The 11,908-nt window shown below is 36.3% G+C and overlaps 1 protein-coding gene across 1 annotated transcript in view; it reads left to right on the forward strand.

The window, feature by feature from the left end:
- OTOG (otogelin) overlaps window positions 1-10,945 on the forward strand; it is a 92,548-nt gene extending 81,603 nt beyond the window's left edge. The window contains exons 48-56 of the mRNA XM_066551897.1: window positions 318-416; window positions 762-802; window positions 1,320-1,395; window positions 1,876-2,054; window positions 2,860-2,964; window positions 3,376-3,495; window positions 4,328-4,373; window positions 8,950-9,029; window positions 10,293-10,945. Of these exons, the coding sequence (XP_066407994.1) occupies window positions 318-416; window positions 762-802; window positions 1,320-1,395; window positions 1,876-2,054; window positions 2,860-2,964; window positions 3,376-3,495; window positions 4,328-4,373; window positions 8,950-9,029; window positions 10,293-10,493 (947 nt within the window). The 3' untranslated portion in view covers window positions 10,494-10,945. The remainder of the gene's footprint in view (window positions 1-317; window positions 417-761; window positions 803-1,319; window positions 1,396-1,875; window positions 2,055-2,859; window positions 2,965-3,375; window positions 3,496-4,327; window positions 4,374-8,949; window positions 9,030-10,292) is intronic.
- The last annotated feature ends 963 nt before the right edge of the window (window positions 10,946-11,908 follow it).

Below are 11,908 nucleotides of genomic sequence, written 5' to 3' on the forward strand. Positions count from 1 at the left end.
TAACCTTTACTTTTAAAACTTCGTTTGTGTAAAGCATTTTATGATATCTGTATCATGAAATATCCAGATTTTTATAATTTTATATTTCCAGAATTTGAGGCCTGAAACTACAAGTGAGGAGTTTCAGACCTCAAACTCTGGCTATTTTAAATTATTTAAATGTTTGTCTAGAGTATTTTGTACTCCATACTGTTATCAGTCAAAGATGTTATCCAAGTGTATTTATTGTAAGTAATTTACTATATCTCGATTAGTATTTCCACTCATCTAAACGTGACAACACTATGTTTATTGTTCTTTCTTTCCTTTGATTTCAGTCTGTGAAGTCCATCGTTGTCCTGAATTCAGGTGCATGTTGGGCATGTCCCTGGTGGAGGTGTGGAGCCCGGAGAAGTGCTGCCCCTTCCGGACATGTGGTAAAATCACTGATTTTCACCAAAGCTGCCTTAGACAATGAGAGCTGACAGCAGCTCTGGCCCCTTGGTTTCAGCCAGCTACACCATTGTGAGCTGCTCACAAGCAAATGATATAGAAAAGTCACTTCATGTTGTAGAACCTCCTAATCTGCCTGTTTTGCTTTTCTTGCATCCTGTAGAATTTATCTGTCCAAAATGGGTTATTTACAATCTTGAAACTGTTCTAAGAGTTACTGTATGGGGTTTGCTGACTCTTATATCTGGAATTTTTTTTCTCTATTGCTCTGTTGTAAGCAAATGGCATATAAATTGCTAACCTACTGTTTCTGGTGTATTTTGTTTCAGAATGTGCATGTGAAACAATCCCCAAACCTCAGTGCAAACTGGTATGAAATTTATCTTGTCACTATTCTTTTAATAATTTCTTAATAAATCTCTTTATCAGTATCTGAATAATAGTTTTATCTGTGAAATATGAAATGGCTCAGCTTTTAAAAATTTCTTTAGAGTAAGATATATACAGTTTTAAGAAGCCACCTTAGTCTAAATACCTTGCAGTACTCAACAGCCCTGATATTTCCCAAGCTTTTTATTATCATATTCTGCCCCAGTATATTAGTAGGGCAGGACTGCTTTCATGTACACAGAATATAAAATTCAGGATAAAATTTTTTGGGTTTAAAGGGTTGACTGAAGGCTTTCAAGCATCACAGTTAATATTATTTGTTATGGTGAATATGTTAACATACATCATGCACTCAGGCTGCTGACTAAGCAGAACTTTCAAGAGATACTGCTACCCAAATTCTGCAGGAAAGTTGTTTGAAAGAAAGAGATCATACAGGTAAGAAAACCCACTGTTATTTCATGTATAATTTTTTGGTTTTGTTTTTATACCTGTAGGGGCAGAAGCTTCAGATAGACGAACTGTTTCAGAACAGTACAGAAAATGTCTGCAACTGTGTGAAGTACAAATGTGGTAAGTTAGAAAATAATTTAATGCAAAGAAATAGCCTTTCAAGTGCTAAGGGAAATCAGGAATTAAAAATCAGGCACTCACTTTGAACATGGCACTGAAGAGGACAGGATTAATTTACTTAATTCACAAATAGTGCTAACATTCCTCTGTGTCCTCTGTAATTAGTGGGGATAAATAGACATTTCTCAGGTACATTTCTTATCCTGAAGTAGTCTTCCAAAATAAAACAGTTGAAGAAGCCTGCACTGTCACTTGGGTGCAGATAATAGAATATTATACATTTAGTTTTCATGCATGACTATATTTGAAAAGATTTGGTGACTGCAGTTAAACATTAGTTTACTATTTATGATTTGTTTGAAAATGCCTAAAAAAGGTAGAGAAGCTTTTTCCATTCCTGTTTCACCATTTGGAGCACTTTTAGTGGAGTTTTGATGCCCAGCTGATCAACCTGAGAATGCTGTTTGTGTTTTCTTGCAGTGAGAGACAAAGTTTGCCTGAGTAATGAGAGAGGTGTGCTGCTTCCTGGGCAGAGGATTGTGGAACACAGTGCAGATGGCATTTGCCACATTTCCTATTGTACAAATGTGGTTGATCCCTCCACTAAATACTACAAAATAAACACATCTTCCATAGACTGTGCTGTCAAGTGCAAAGCTGTAAGGAATTCAGAAATTTAAACCTGTGTATTGTGTCCATTGGCCTGAATTACTTTGTGATGGGTTTTGTTGAGTAGGTGAAAGTCATAGAGCAAGTTGGAAAGAGTAATTAGGATATCTCCCTTTAATGATGTGCTACAACAATTCTGATGGAAGTTTGAAAGGTCTCCCTCCCTCCATTGTTTTCTCTGCTGCATAAATCTTACACAAATTTATGTACATAGTGAATGCATCCTTGGATTAATGGCATGCTGCCTCCTTGCATCCCTGCAGAGCTTCAGCTGCATTATGTGCAAACTGGTACAAATTCCTGGCAGACATTAGCTGAATAAGAATTAGAAAAAAAAATAATTATGAATAGAAGAAGAATTTTAAATGCAGTGAAAACAGCTTTATAAAATAAGCAAAAGTTACATTGTCTTTCATTGTCTTTTTACACGATATAATACATTACCATGGGAATATTATACAATTTTTTTTTCTCATTTTATGGCTACTTAATGGCTAATGTGTAAAAAGTTAAGATTTCAATAGTTCTTGAAGTAAAATGTCACATCTGAAAATGGTAGAAAGACCAGTTAATTCTCTCAGATTTGGAACTCCTCCCCTTTTACTTCAATTAAGATTAAATGTATTTTATAAAAGACTCATGGGTGTGCAGTGCCAATGTAAGCCATGTGGTTTTGGAAGTTATTTTAAAAATATCCCTAGAATCAGATACCTGAAAAAAATCTGCCTATTACAGTAGTAAACTTTGAGCTGCAAGATGATTTCATACAAGGAGTAATCTATTTGATTTTGGCAGAACCAAGTCTATCAGCCTCCAAAAGATTTAACAACTTGCTGTGGTAGCTGCAAGAACTTGTCTTGTCTCCACACTTTCAGCAATGGCACAGTTACCAGTTTTAAGGTGAGTTTGGATATTTTATTCTCTTCAAATATTTAGAAGTAAGCAAAAATCACAAAATATTGTACACAAAAAATGTGCAGAAAAGAGCTTTATTTGGCCAAATACTAGGAATAGTTTTGCGTGTAAACAATATTAATTTCTTGGAAAGTCAACCTGTAACTGTCAACAAAAATTAAAGGATTCTGATATGTATGAGAGAATTACAATCAACTTGACTATTTTAGAACCTGCTTAGCATTATGTATTTATAATTAGATTTTCAAATGCAGTACTTAAAGAGAATGTACATCTAAATTATATTTTGCTGTATTACTGTTGATTCAAGCAGGATCTCATTCAATGAAATTTTTAAATTAATGCTTAAAATACTGTTTTTGCTGAGTAAAGTTTCTGTTTTAAATTTTTTGATAGCCTGGCGCTGTTTGGATTTCAAGCTGCATCAGATATGAATGCACCAACACAGCAATAGGCCCAGTTCTGGTGTCCTCTGCAGTTGGATGCCCTCCCTTTAATGAAACTGAATGTGTCAAGGTCAGTGTACAAGACACTGTTTGCATTCTAGGTGTGATTTAAGTTTGCATGAAAAGATTTCATTCTGAAAAAAGGTATTTTTTCCTCAAGAAGGGAGAAACTACTAATTTTTGTAATGCCTGTATTTTTTGCCAGACATTTAAGGTAAAAGGTATAACCACACACCAGACTACTGTGCCACCAGGCTGCTATTATAGAGCTGGACACACCTCTTATCATTCTTAGAATATTTATTTTAATTGGGGTTTGTAATATCAAACTAGTCTTCATACAACTGTCTGAACTTGGATGCTTTTCTGGGCTGAACCTCCTCTTTCTAACATTTTTAATGCATAGCAATGTGATTCAGCATAATGATCAAAAACATTGAAAAAAAGGAAAGTCTGGATATCAGGAGCATTTTTTCTGCAGTGACACATAAGGTTTTATGAACTAGTTTCGGAGCAAGAACAAAAGTTCTATTTGAATATGCAAAATGAGATTATTCTAAGTGCCAGGAAATGGAGGCAAGGAGAATTCTCTTTCTGCTCTCTGTAGTTCTACATTTACATGTGGATAGAAAGATACTCTCCTTGGTGGATGATGTTGCACAAGCAGGGAGCAGTACTGCAGGAACTGAGTGGCTTTGGGTCTTCCTCACAAATAGCAGTGGGTTGGTTCGTCAGAACTGTCTCAGCTGTGCAGCCAACCCTTCACCCATTCACCAGAGTTGCATTTGCCTGAACAATGATGGCAGACCTTTATCTGAGAGATATTTCTAATAGTGCAGATACATGGGAATGAATGCTTGAAAAAAACCAAGTTTTTCCTCTTTATTTTCACTTTTGATCAGGTTGGAGGCTATGTTGTGCCATTCTTAGAAGGATGCTGCAAAACATGTAAGTGATTATTGACAATTCCTGCCTCGTGAGTCTCTGATCTGTTACCTTATGAATAAAGTGGATTATTTCCCATATGAAAGCTCGATTCACATCTCAAAGGCTGTGCTTTTCCCAGGTTTACTCATGTGCATAACACTGAAAATAGTGGAGTTAAATCAAAAGAAAACACTTTAATATGGAAATGTTTACTCCACTGATAGTGATTGTAGCTGGTCAGGTCACTGAAATTCCTACCTCGACTATTTTGTAGTTCTTGTGTAAAACTCCTCAAAATTTTAGGTACTGCATTAAGTAAAATAAAAGGTACTGTATTTTAGAAGGCACCTTAAAACTGTGCTTAATCTACATTAATATCTTCATATTTTGTAAAAATGAAGACTGATCCATGTGGTTTGTAAGTTAATTTTGTAGCTAATGAATATAGTAATTAATAGTTAAGAAACCTTCAGGCAGAATCTTTCAAAAGATTCTACAATTTTAAAATTCCCGGTTTCTTGATTATTTGTGAGTGCTAATAAAGATTCTCTGGGGGAAAAAAACAGAATAAAAATTCTCTACAGAATAAGTTTGAAAGATATTATGTCTTAATAGAAATCGAGACAATAGAAATAATTTTCTTTCTTAACACATTTTTATGTATCTGAAACATTTTGGTTATCTCATGAAGGCCTTAGGCTGACATTTGATACTATTAGAAGCAACTCAAAAGGAGTTTTTTTATACTGGGCAGTATAATGATATTTAAAAATGCAAAAACTCTGACTTAATTTGCATAAGTGGCTGGAATAGTGACCTGAAAGTGTGGGAGAGAGCTGGAGAGAAGTGCAGTATTTCCTGCTGGGTGGGATGGAGCTTGCACAGCTGTGCCTACCTGACATGGTACCATGTGCACAGTTACTGCAGTGGGTTACGTGCTGCCAGCTGGGAGGTATCTTTTGGTGTTACTGCCTTGTATTACATTTTGTGGGAAAAAGTTTATGGAAACTGTACAAGATTTATCTAGGATTTTTTTCTCTGCTCCCACCATAGAGGCATGATAATATCCAAATTTTTCCCTCTGGTAGACCTGTGTTTCAAGCACTTGTCCTACCTAGTTCTGTGGCAAGTTCTCCATAGGCACTCTTAGATCAGTTTTTGATTATCAGACATTGCCCTTTAATGCCCTAGCAGCCAAATAAACCAGCTTCTGAACAAATTAGTAGGACAGTTAAACATTCATTAAGCTGTGTTTCAACAGGGCAGAAGATCTCGCTGCTATGCTTAGAGAAAGATTATAACCACACTTCTTAATTGTTAAAGACAAAAGTAAATTAGCCTGGGACATGCCTCACAAGGTAAAATTAAACCCTTGAAGTACCCAGTGACTTCTGAGATGCATTTACAAGTACATTCCTAGAGTTTTGATTTCACACCTGTTCGTGCACAGCACAGAAGCTCTGTGATTCATGTAGTTCATTCTGACTCCAAGCAAACTGCCATGAGAGCTGTCAGCCAGTTGTAATTGTAGGAGGTGTTTTATGAGAAGGATTATCAGTGTTTTGTTTTCTTTTGAGCTACTTCGCCATTAGAAATGATTGTGATTTTCAATTTCAGTTTTAATTGGTCTTGAAAATGAAGAGCCAGGAGCTCCATCAAAACCTAGAGAGGAAATTACACTATTTCTCTGTTGTAGCCCCAAAGGACATGCTGGACTCAGGATACCAGATTGGCTTGGTTATACCAAGGTAGAGCAGATCCGTCCTGGTTTGCACATGAGGTTAACAATGCGAGCAGTGCCTGGATGTGGTACTCAGCTGCTGGTACTTCCCTGCCTCAGCAGAGAAGCAGGACCAGGTGACCTCCAGAGGTCTCTTCCAGCCTCAGCCATTCTGTGATCCTGAAATATACAAACATCTTAAAGTTGAATTCTGTTTTCCAAAATCTAGTAACTCCCAAATGTTTTCATACTACCAGGAAACCCTCTGTAACACGTGCTCTGTTCAATGTGTAATATTCTCACCAGGTTCTTCAGTGTCAGTGCTCCTCCCATTCCCTGTTAGCCCAGTCACTCCTACAGCCTATGCTGGCTGTCACACAGGTACCTTTTCCTGAAATAAGTAGGACCAACCCAAACAGCATCATTGTTGATTTCCAACAATGTACTCCCTGATAGGAGCTCCAGACCTCTCATTACCCAATTATTGCCAAAGCTGCAGTGTAGCACAGCTGCTCATGGTTGCTCAGAGTGGCTCCATTTTGGTTTGTTTCTCACTTTGCACTGTGTGGGCAGTGCATTGTTGTCAGCCAACAATGTACTGTTGGTAGTAAGCACTTGCATAGTCTTTAGCTTGCTGCATGTGTAAAATTGCTATGTTTAAAAGGGTAAACTAATTCCATCATGTTTACAGTGCACTAGAACATAGAGACTAATTGCTTTGCTTGTTAAAGCTTGTTATATCAGCCACATTTTTGCAGATGATGTGTCATAAGGTTTTGCTTCCAGTGCCATGTACAGTAGAAGCAAGTAATTGTTTTCCCATCCATAGTTAGGACAATGTACCGAAAACAGCAAGCCTGTGCTTAGTCCATGAAAATTGGAGATTATCTTTGTTCTTTTTCATAAAGCATGTTAATTCTTTGAATTGTAACATGCTTGTTTTGGCATTTATTTCATGAAAACAACCCTCCAAATTTCTGTAAGAGAAATTATGTTGACTGTAATTTTTGTACACCACTGAGTGATACATCCTACATTAAACTACACTTCTGACTCCAGGACTACTGAATCAAAATCTGTATTTCTCTTTCATATTGCTGTCACATTAAATGACCACAGTGTTATGAGTCAACACAAAAACCAAGCAAGGGTTTTCAACCATACAGATGGTGCAAGAGAATCTCATTATATTATGACACATATAAAATGCTCCCATGTTTTGGAAGGTTCTTCATGCAAATGTATATTTGTTGTAAAGCTCATTAAAGAGGCATTGGATATTAGAATGCATGCATGGAAATACATTATATATTTATTTTGTATGAGATACAATGTACTTTCACCATACCCTGGATGAGTCATAGTCACAGCTGCACTGAATTCTCCACCCTACACACCATGTATAATGCAAAAGAAGAAAGAACCATGGAAAGAACTGTGAAAAACACAAAATAACGGTGAGTTGGGTTTTTTTAAAAAACAATTTATTTTTTCCTTCATTTCTCAATTTACTTTTTACCTAAGCAAACATAGTTCAGTGACAGTCAAGCAGTAGCCAGACATTTGTCTGTAGGTTTTTATTTGTTTCCAAGAAGATTTATTGCTCTCCTTTCTGTCATGTTGTAGAAAACTCTGCTATGTCTAGAGAGAATATCAGGCTTATATAATTAAAAAAAAAGGCAAGAAAGCCCCCCCCCAAAAAAAAACTCAATAAAAACCCCCAAATAGACAACATTTAAAATCTATTTCTCTAAGAAGCAGTATGACTAGTTTGTCAGGGATTAGAGCAGGGAACTGGACATTGTGCATCAAGATGTAATTAATTTGTGTCACAGTTCAATATTGGGTACTGTTCAAAGTAGTTAATACTTTATTGCCCTTGCTTTTTTGGAGCTAACAGTATTTCCCTTTTGTCAACATCTTTGGATTTCTTGGCTCAAAGAAAATGCAGCTCTGTAAGGGGAGAGTCATTGGGGGCTGCATCATGGTGTGTAAAACCTGGTGTGAAACAGTGGAAACAGTTCTAATGAAATGGGCTGTTTGTTCTCTTACAGATCTGCAGTCTGATGGGGTTTATCAGCACAGAGAGGATCATCCTCAGGAGATACTGCTCTTCCTGTTCCCTTGCAACTGAACTTTACACCAGACATCTCTGTTTTGCTTCCAATGTTTGGCATTCCCTTGTTAAATTAAATTGAACTCCTCTTTTAATTTCATGATTTCTTGTGATCTCTTTTATTTGATCCATGTGCCTTTAAAAAAATAGTGGAAATAATGCTAATGAAAATGAAAATAAAAGTTTCATTTTTTCACTGGTGTTCTTTGATTTAATGAAAATGTACATAAATGTAAAGCCCCTGAAGCCCTATTCTTCATCAGGCTCTGTTATAGGTTCTGTTATGTATTTATTTTAAATTTTGTTTACACCACTGGAATGCAAGTGCTGCTATTAAAGTTTGTTGTATTTATTTCACAGAAAATACACTTTAATTTATTAACAAATTTATCTTTTGATAATGATACCATTTGTTAGCATTAACATGTTAGAATAATTAACAAGTCTTCTCACAGAGAGTTTGATCAATTTTACAAAAATTTTTGAAAACAGTAGACTTACTCATAAAAGGCTTCTGAGTGAAGAATAAACCTTTTATAGTTGTTATTAAAGATAAAAAGTGATACTTTAATGAATGAAATAATCTTAAAAGTGATTCAATGTGCAGCTAATGTTACTTCACCAAAGTTGTGTATGTGCAGTGATGTACTGGATATTTTCTTCTTTGTGTCTCTTGAATCCATTAAATGGTCAGGAGTGTTCTTGTCTCTGAGATGTTGGAAATTTGAGCTGATATTTTTAAATCTATGCCCATTTTGCAGGTAAGGAAGATGGTAAATTCTGTAAGAAGGTGACTGTTAGGATGACCATCCGCAAGAACGACTGCAGGAGCAACACACCAGTAAGTAGAAAGCCATTGTGATGACTTTCTGTAGAAGAGAAAAATTTTGAGCTGTTAAAAAGAAGGAAGAAAGGGAACTCAGGTTCCACAAGGCCATTGTCTCCATCTCTGTCACAGAGGCAGAGGTTTCTGTGTTTCACAGAGCTGTTTTAATGCTTCCCTACATTCTCTGCAGTCATCTTCTCAATAATAAAAAAAGGAGACCGTTTCTTTTTTTTGTGTGCATTTAGGTGCATGCCAATTTAGTCTTATTTCGCCCCATACTGCAGTTATTCAATGCAAATTATCTACTAAAACTGAACCTTGCCCTGATATTCTACAGCTAAAACAACTGCAGATGTGTGTAATTTTTCATCTGCCCAGGGACGGTGTTTAAATGCCGACTTCATGAAGAAAGGAATCCTGGGTCCTGAAAGCTTTTTTTAGGCAGCAGCATGAGCACACTGTGAAATGTGAAGGAAGAATGAGGCACTATCTGTGTGTCTATCAAAGGATTTAGTGTTGGAGGACACCAACCATGTCCTGCTGAGCAGTGAGGCTGAGAGCAGCAGCGAGGGTGCAGACAAACGTCTGGAGTGAGCTGTGTAAGAGCGCCTGGAAAAGCTGTAATAAAAGAGAGTAGGGAAACAGCTGTAGCCTCTAAAATGACTCCAAGAGTACATTTAGTAGAGTAAGCTGTTGAGCAGCCAGGAAATTTATTCTCAGTGTTTCATTGAACAGAAACACAAATCCTGACTATTAAATCTGAAAAAAATTATCAGATTCTTAAGCCTATTTGTCTTACAGTCTACATTTACATGTTTGGTATCGTTAGTAGTAATTCCCCTCGGCTTTCCAAAGGATTGGTTCTTTTATTCCTCCTTGCTGATACCCAGTATAGCAACATTGCATCAGTGTATCACTGAAATGAATACTGTAGGGAGTTGTGGAAAGAACATTTGGTGCTGTGTTCAAGCCAAGGTTGTTATGAATACTTTAAAATTCAAAACTAAAATTGCTTATTTGTTAAAATAGTGCAAATCTGTTACTGAAATTGACAGAAAAGTCATGATTAACATCAGTAATATTGACATTGAGACCTGTCTAGGCAGTGCACTTCAGTGGTAATTTCCAAATGTAATGGGATTTCATAAGGGGGTAGAGGAAATACATCCACATTTCTCACTATTTCTCACTGCTTTGCCCGATGTCCTCAGAATTCCTTGAGAACCCCCAACTCTCCTTCCTGTTCCCATTTGTTAATTACTGCCTGTGTGTTGCCAGGTGAACATCGTTTCATGTGATGGGAAGTGCCCCTCTGCCAGCATTTACAACTACAACATCAACACCTACGCCAGGTTCTGCAAGTGCTGCAGGGAGCTGGGGCTGCAGAGGAGGACTGTGCAGCTGTACTGCACCAGCAACTCCACCTGGGTCAGCTACTCCATCCAAGAGCCCACTGATTGCTCTTGCCAATGGTCTTAAAAAAAGAGAAGGAAAGCAGCAAGCCCCGCTGTTCACAGCATAATTTTATAGTAGTTTATCTATTAAAACCACAATAGCCAATTCCCTTAATGTCACCAGTTTACTGCAAAAGACCACAAATACATTTGGAGTCTCTTAAATTGCTGAAAAGTGCCTTTGCATCATTTGTATTATGATTTGTCTTCATTTTCATTCACAGGGATTGTTTTAAGGGTTCTTGTGATATGTGCCAACATAAAAGGTGATTTACATTAGTGACATCTAAAGAGCAAGAGCACCATCTGTTTTGTTCTGGAAGGCTGATCCACTCTTTGTCAAGCCCCCATTCCAGTTTTACATCATTGCCTGACTTACCTGGCAGCAGGTCACTGTTTTGAAAACATTGTAATTGTTTAGTGTCTTTGAAGAAAAATTCTTTGGACAACATGAGAAGAATTTTCAGTTTAAATCATATTCCTGTTGCTAAGTAGAGCATGTATAAGAAATTCAATGTAGGATTTTTTTTTTTAGTCAGGGAAACATTCATACTGATACCTGTATGTAACATTCCCTGTGAATCATTTCTGTTTTTCTAGTGTGTTTTATATTGTAGTGAAAAGCATTATGGCAAGCATGTGTTTATGGAACAGATCTGCTGTCTTTAGGCTATCTAGATTAGCCATTAGTCACTTCATCTTTCTGCTAAACAATATGACATAAACTGAAAATACACAGATTTGAAAAAAGCGAAAACCATTTTATATTCCTTTTTAGGTATAACTTAAATGAAAACTTTCATCTTATGAAATGAAACCATACTTAAATTGTCTCTTTAGGAGAATGAACGTTGTTTAACAATAATTTTAAAGATGTGAAAGTTCATTAGGAAAAAGAAAATGAGGATCATATGTATCTGCCTCAAACTAAAAATTGAAAATCTTTGTCACCTGTATAGTAGATGCAACTTCTTATGGTAAGTGCTTGAAATTCAAAATGCACAATTGTAAGGTTTGAAATTTCAAAAGCAATTTTTTATGAACCTGAAAAAATAAATTTTTTGTAATGAACTAATTATTTTCTTCTCTAAGCTGCTGTTACTATTCTCTTCTTCTTTAACAAATGCCACTGAGATTAAGCAAAAATTCAGTAGCTTTTGTTTTGTAGATTAAAATCGTAGATGGCATGCAGTGATACATTTGAGATCTATGAGTAAATAGATCTCAGCACCCCTCTTTGGAAGCTGCTTGTCTGCAGTAAATCCAAAGAAAAATGCATTGTTAAAATCAATCATGTTTGAACATTTGAACATTTTTGATATTAATTTTGTATACTGTACATTTCATTCTTACAATATCTAATAAACAACAGGAAGTCTTATTTTGTTACAATTAATTTTGCTATCATTGCTAGAGCAGCTTACTGCCATGTGATGAAAC

The sequence above is a fragment of the Molothrus aeneus genome, chromosome 6 (genome assembly GCF_037042795.1).
Source record: "Molothrus aeneus isolate 106 chromosome 6, BPBGC_Maene_1.0, whole genome shotgun sequence".
NCBI classification, from domain to species: domain Eukaryota; kingdom Metazoa; phylum Chordata; class Aves; order Passeriformes; family Icteridae; genus Molothrus; species Molothrus aeneus.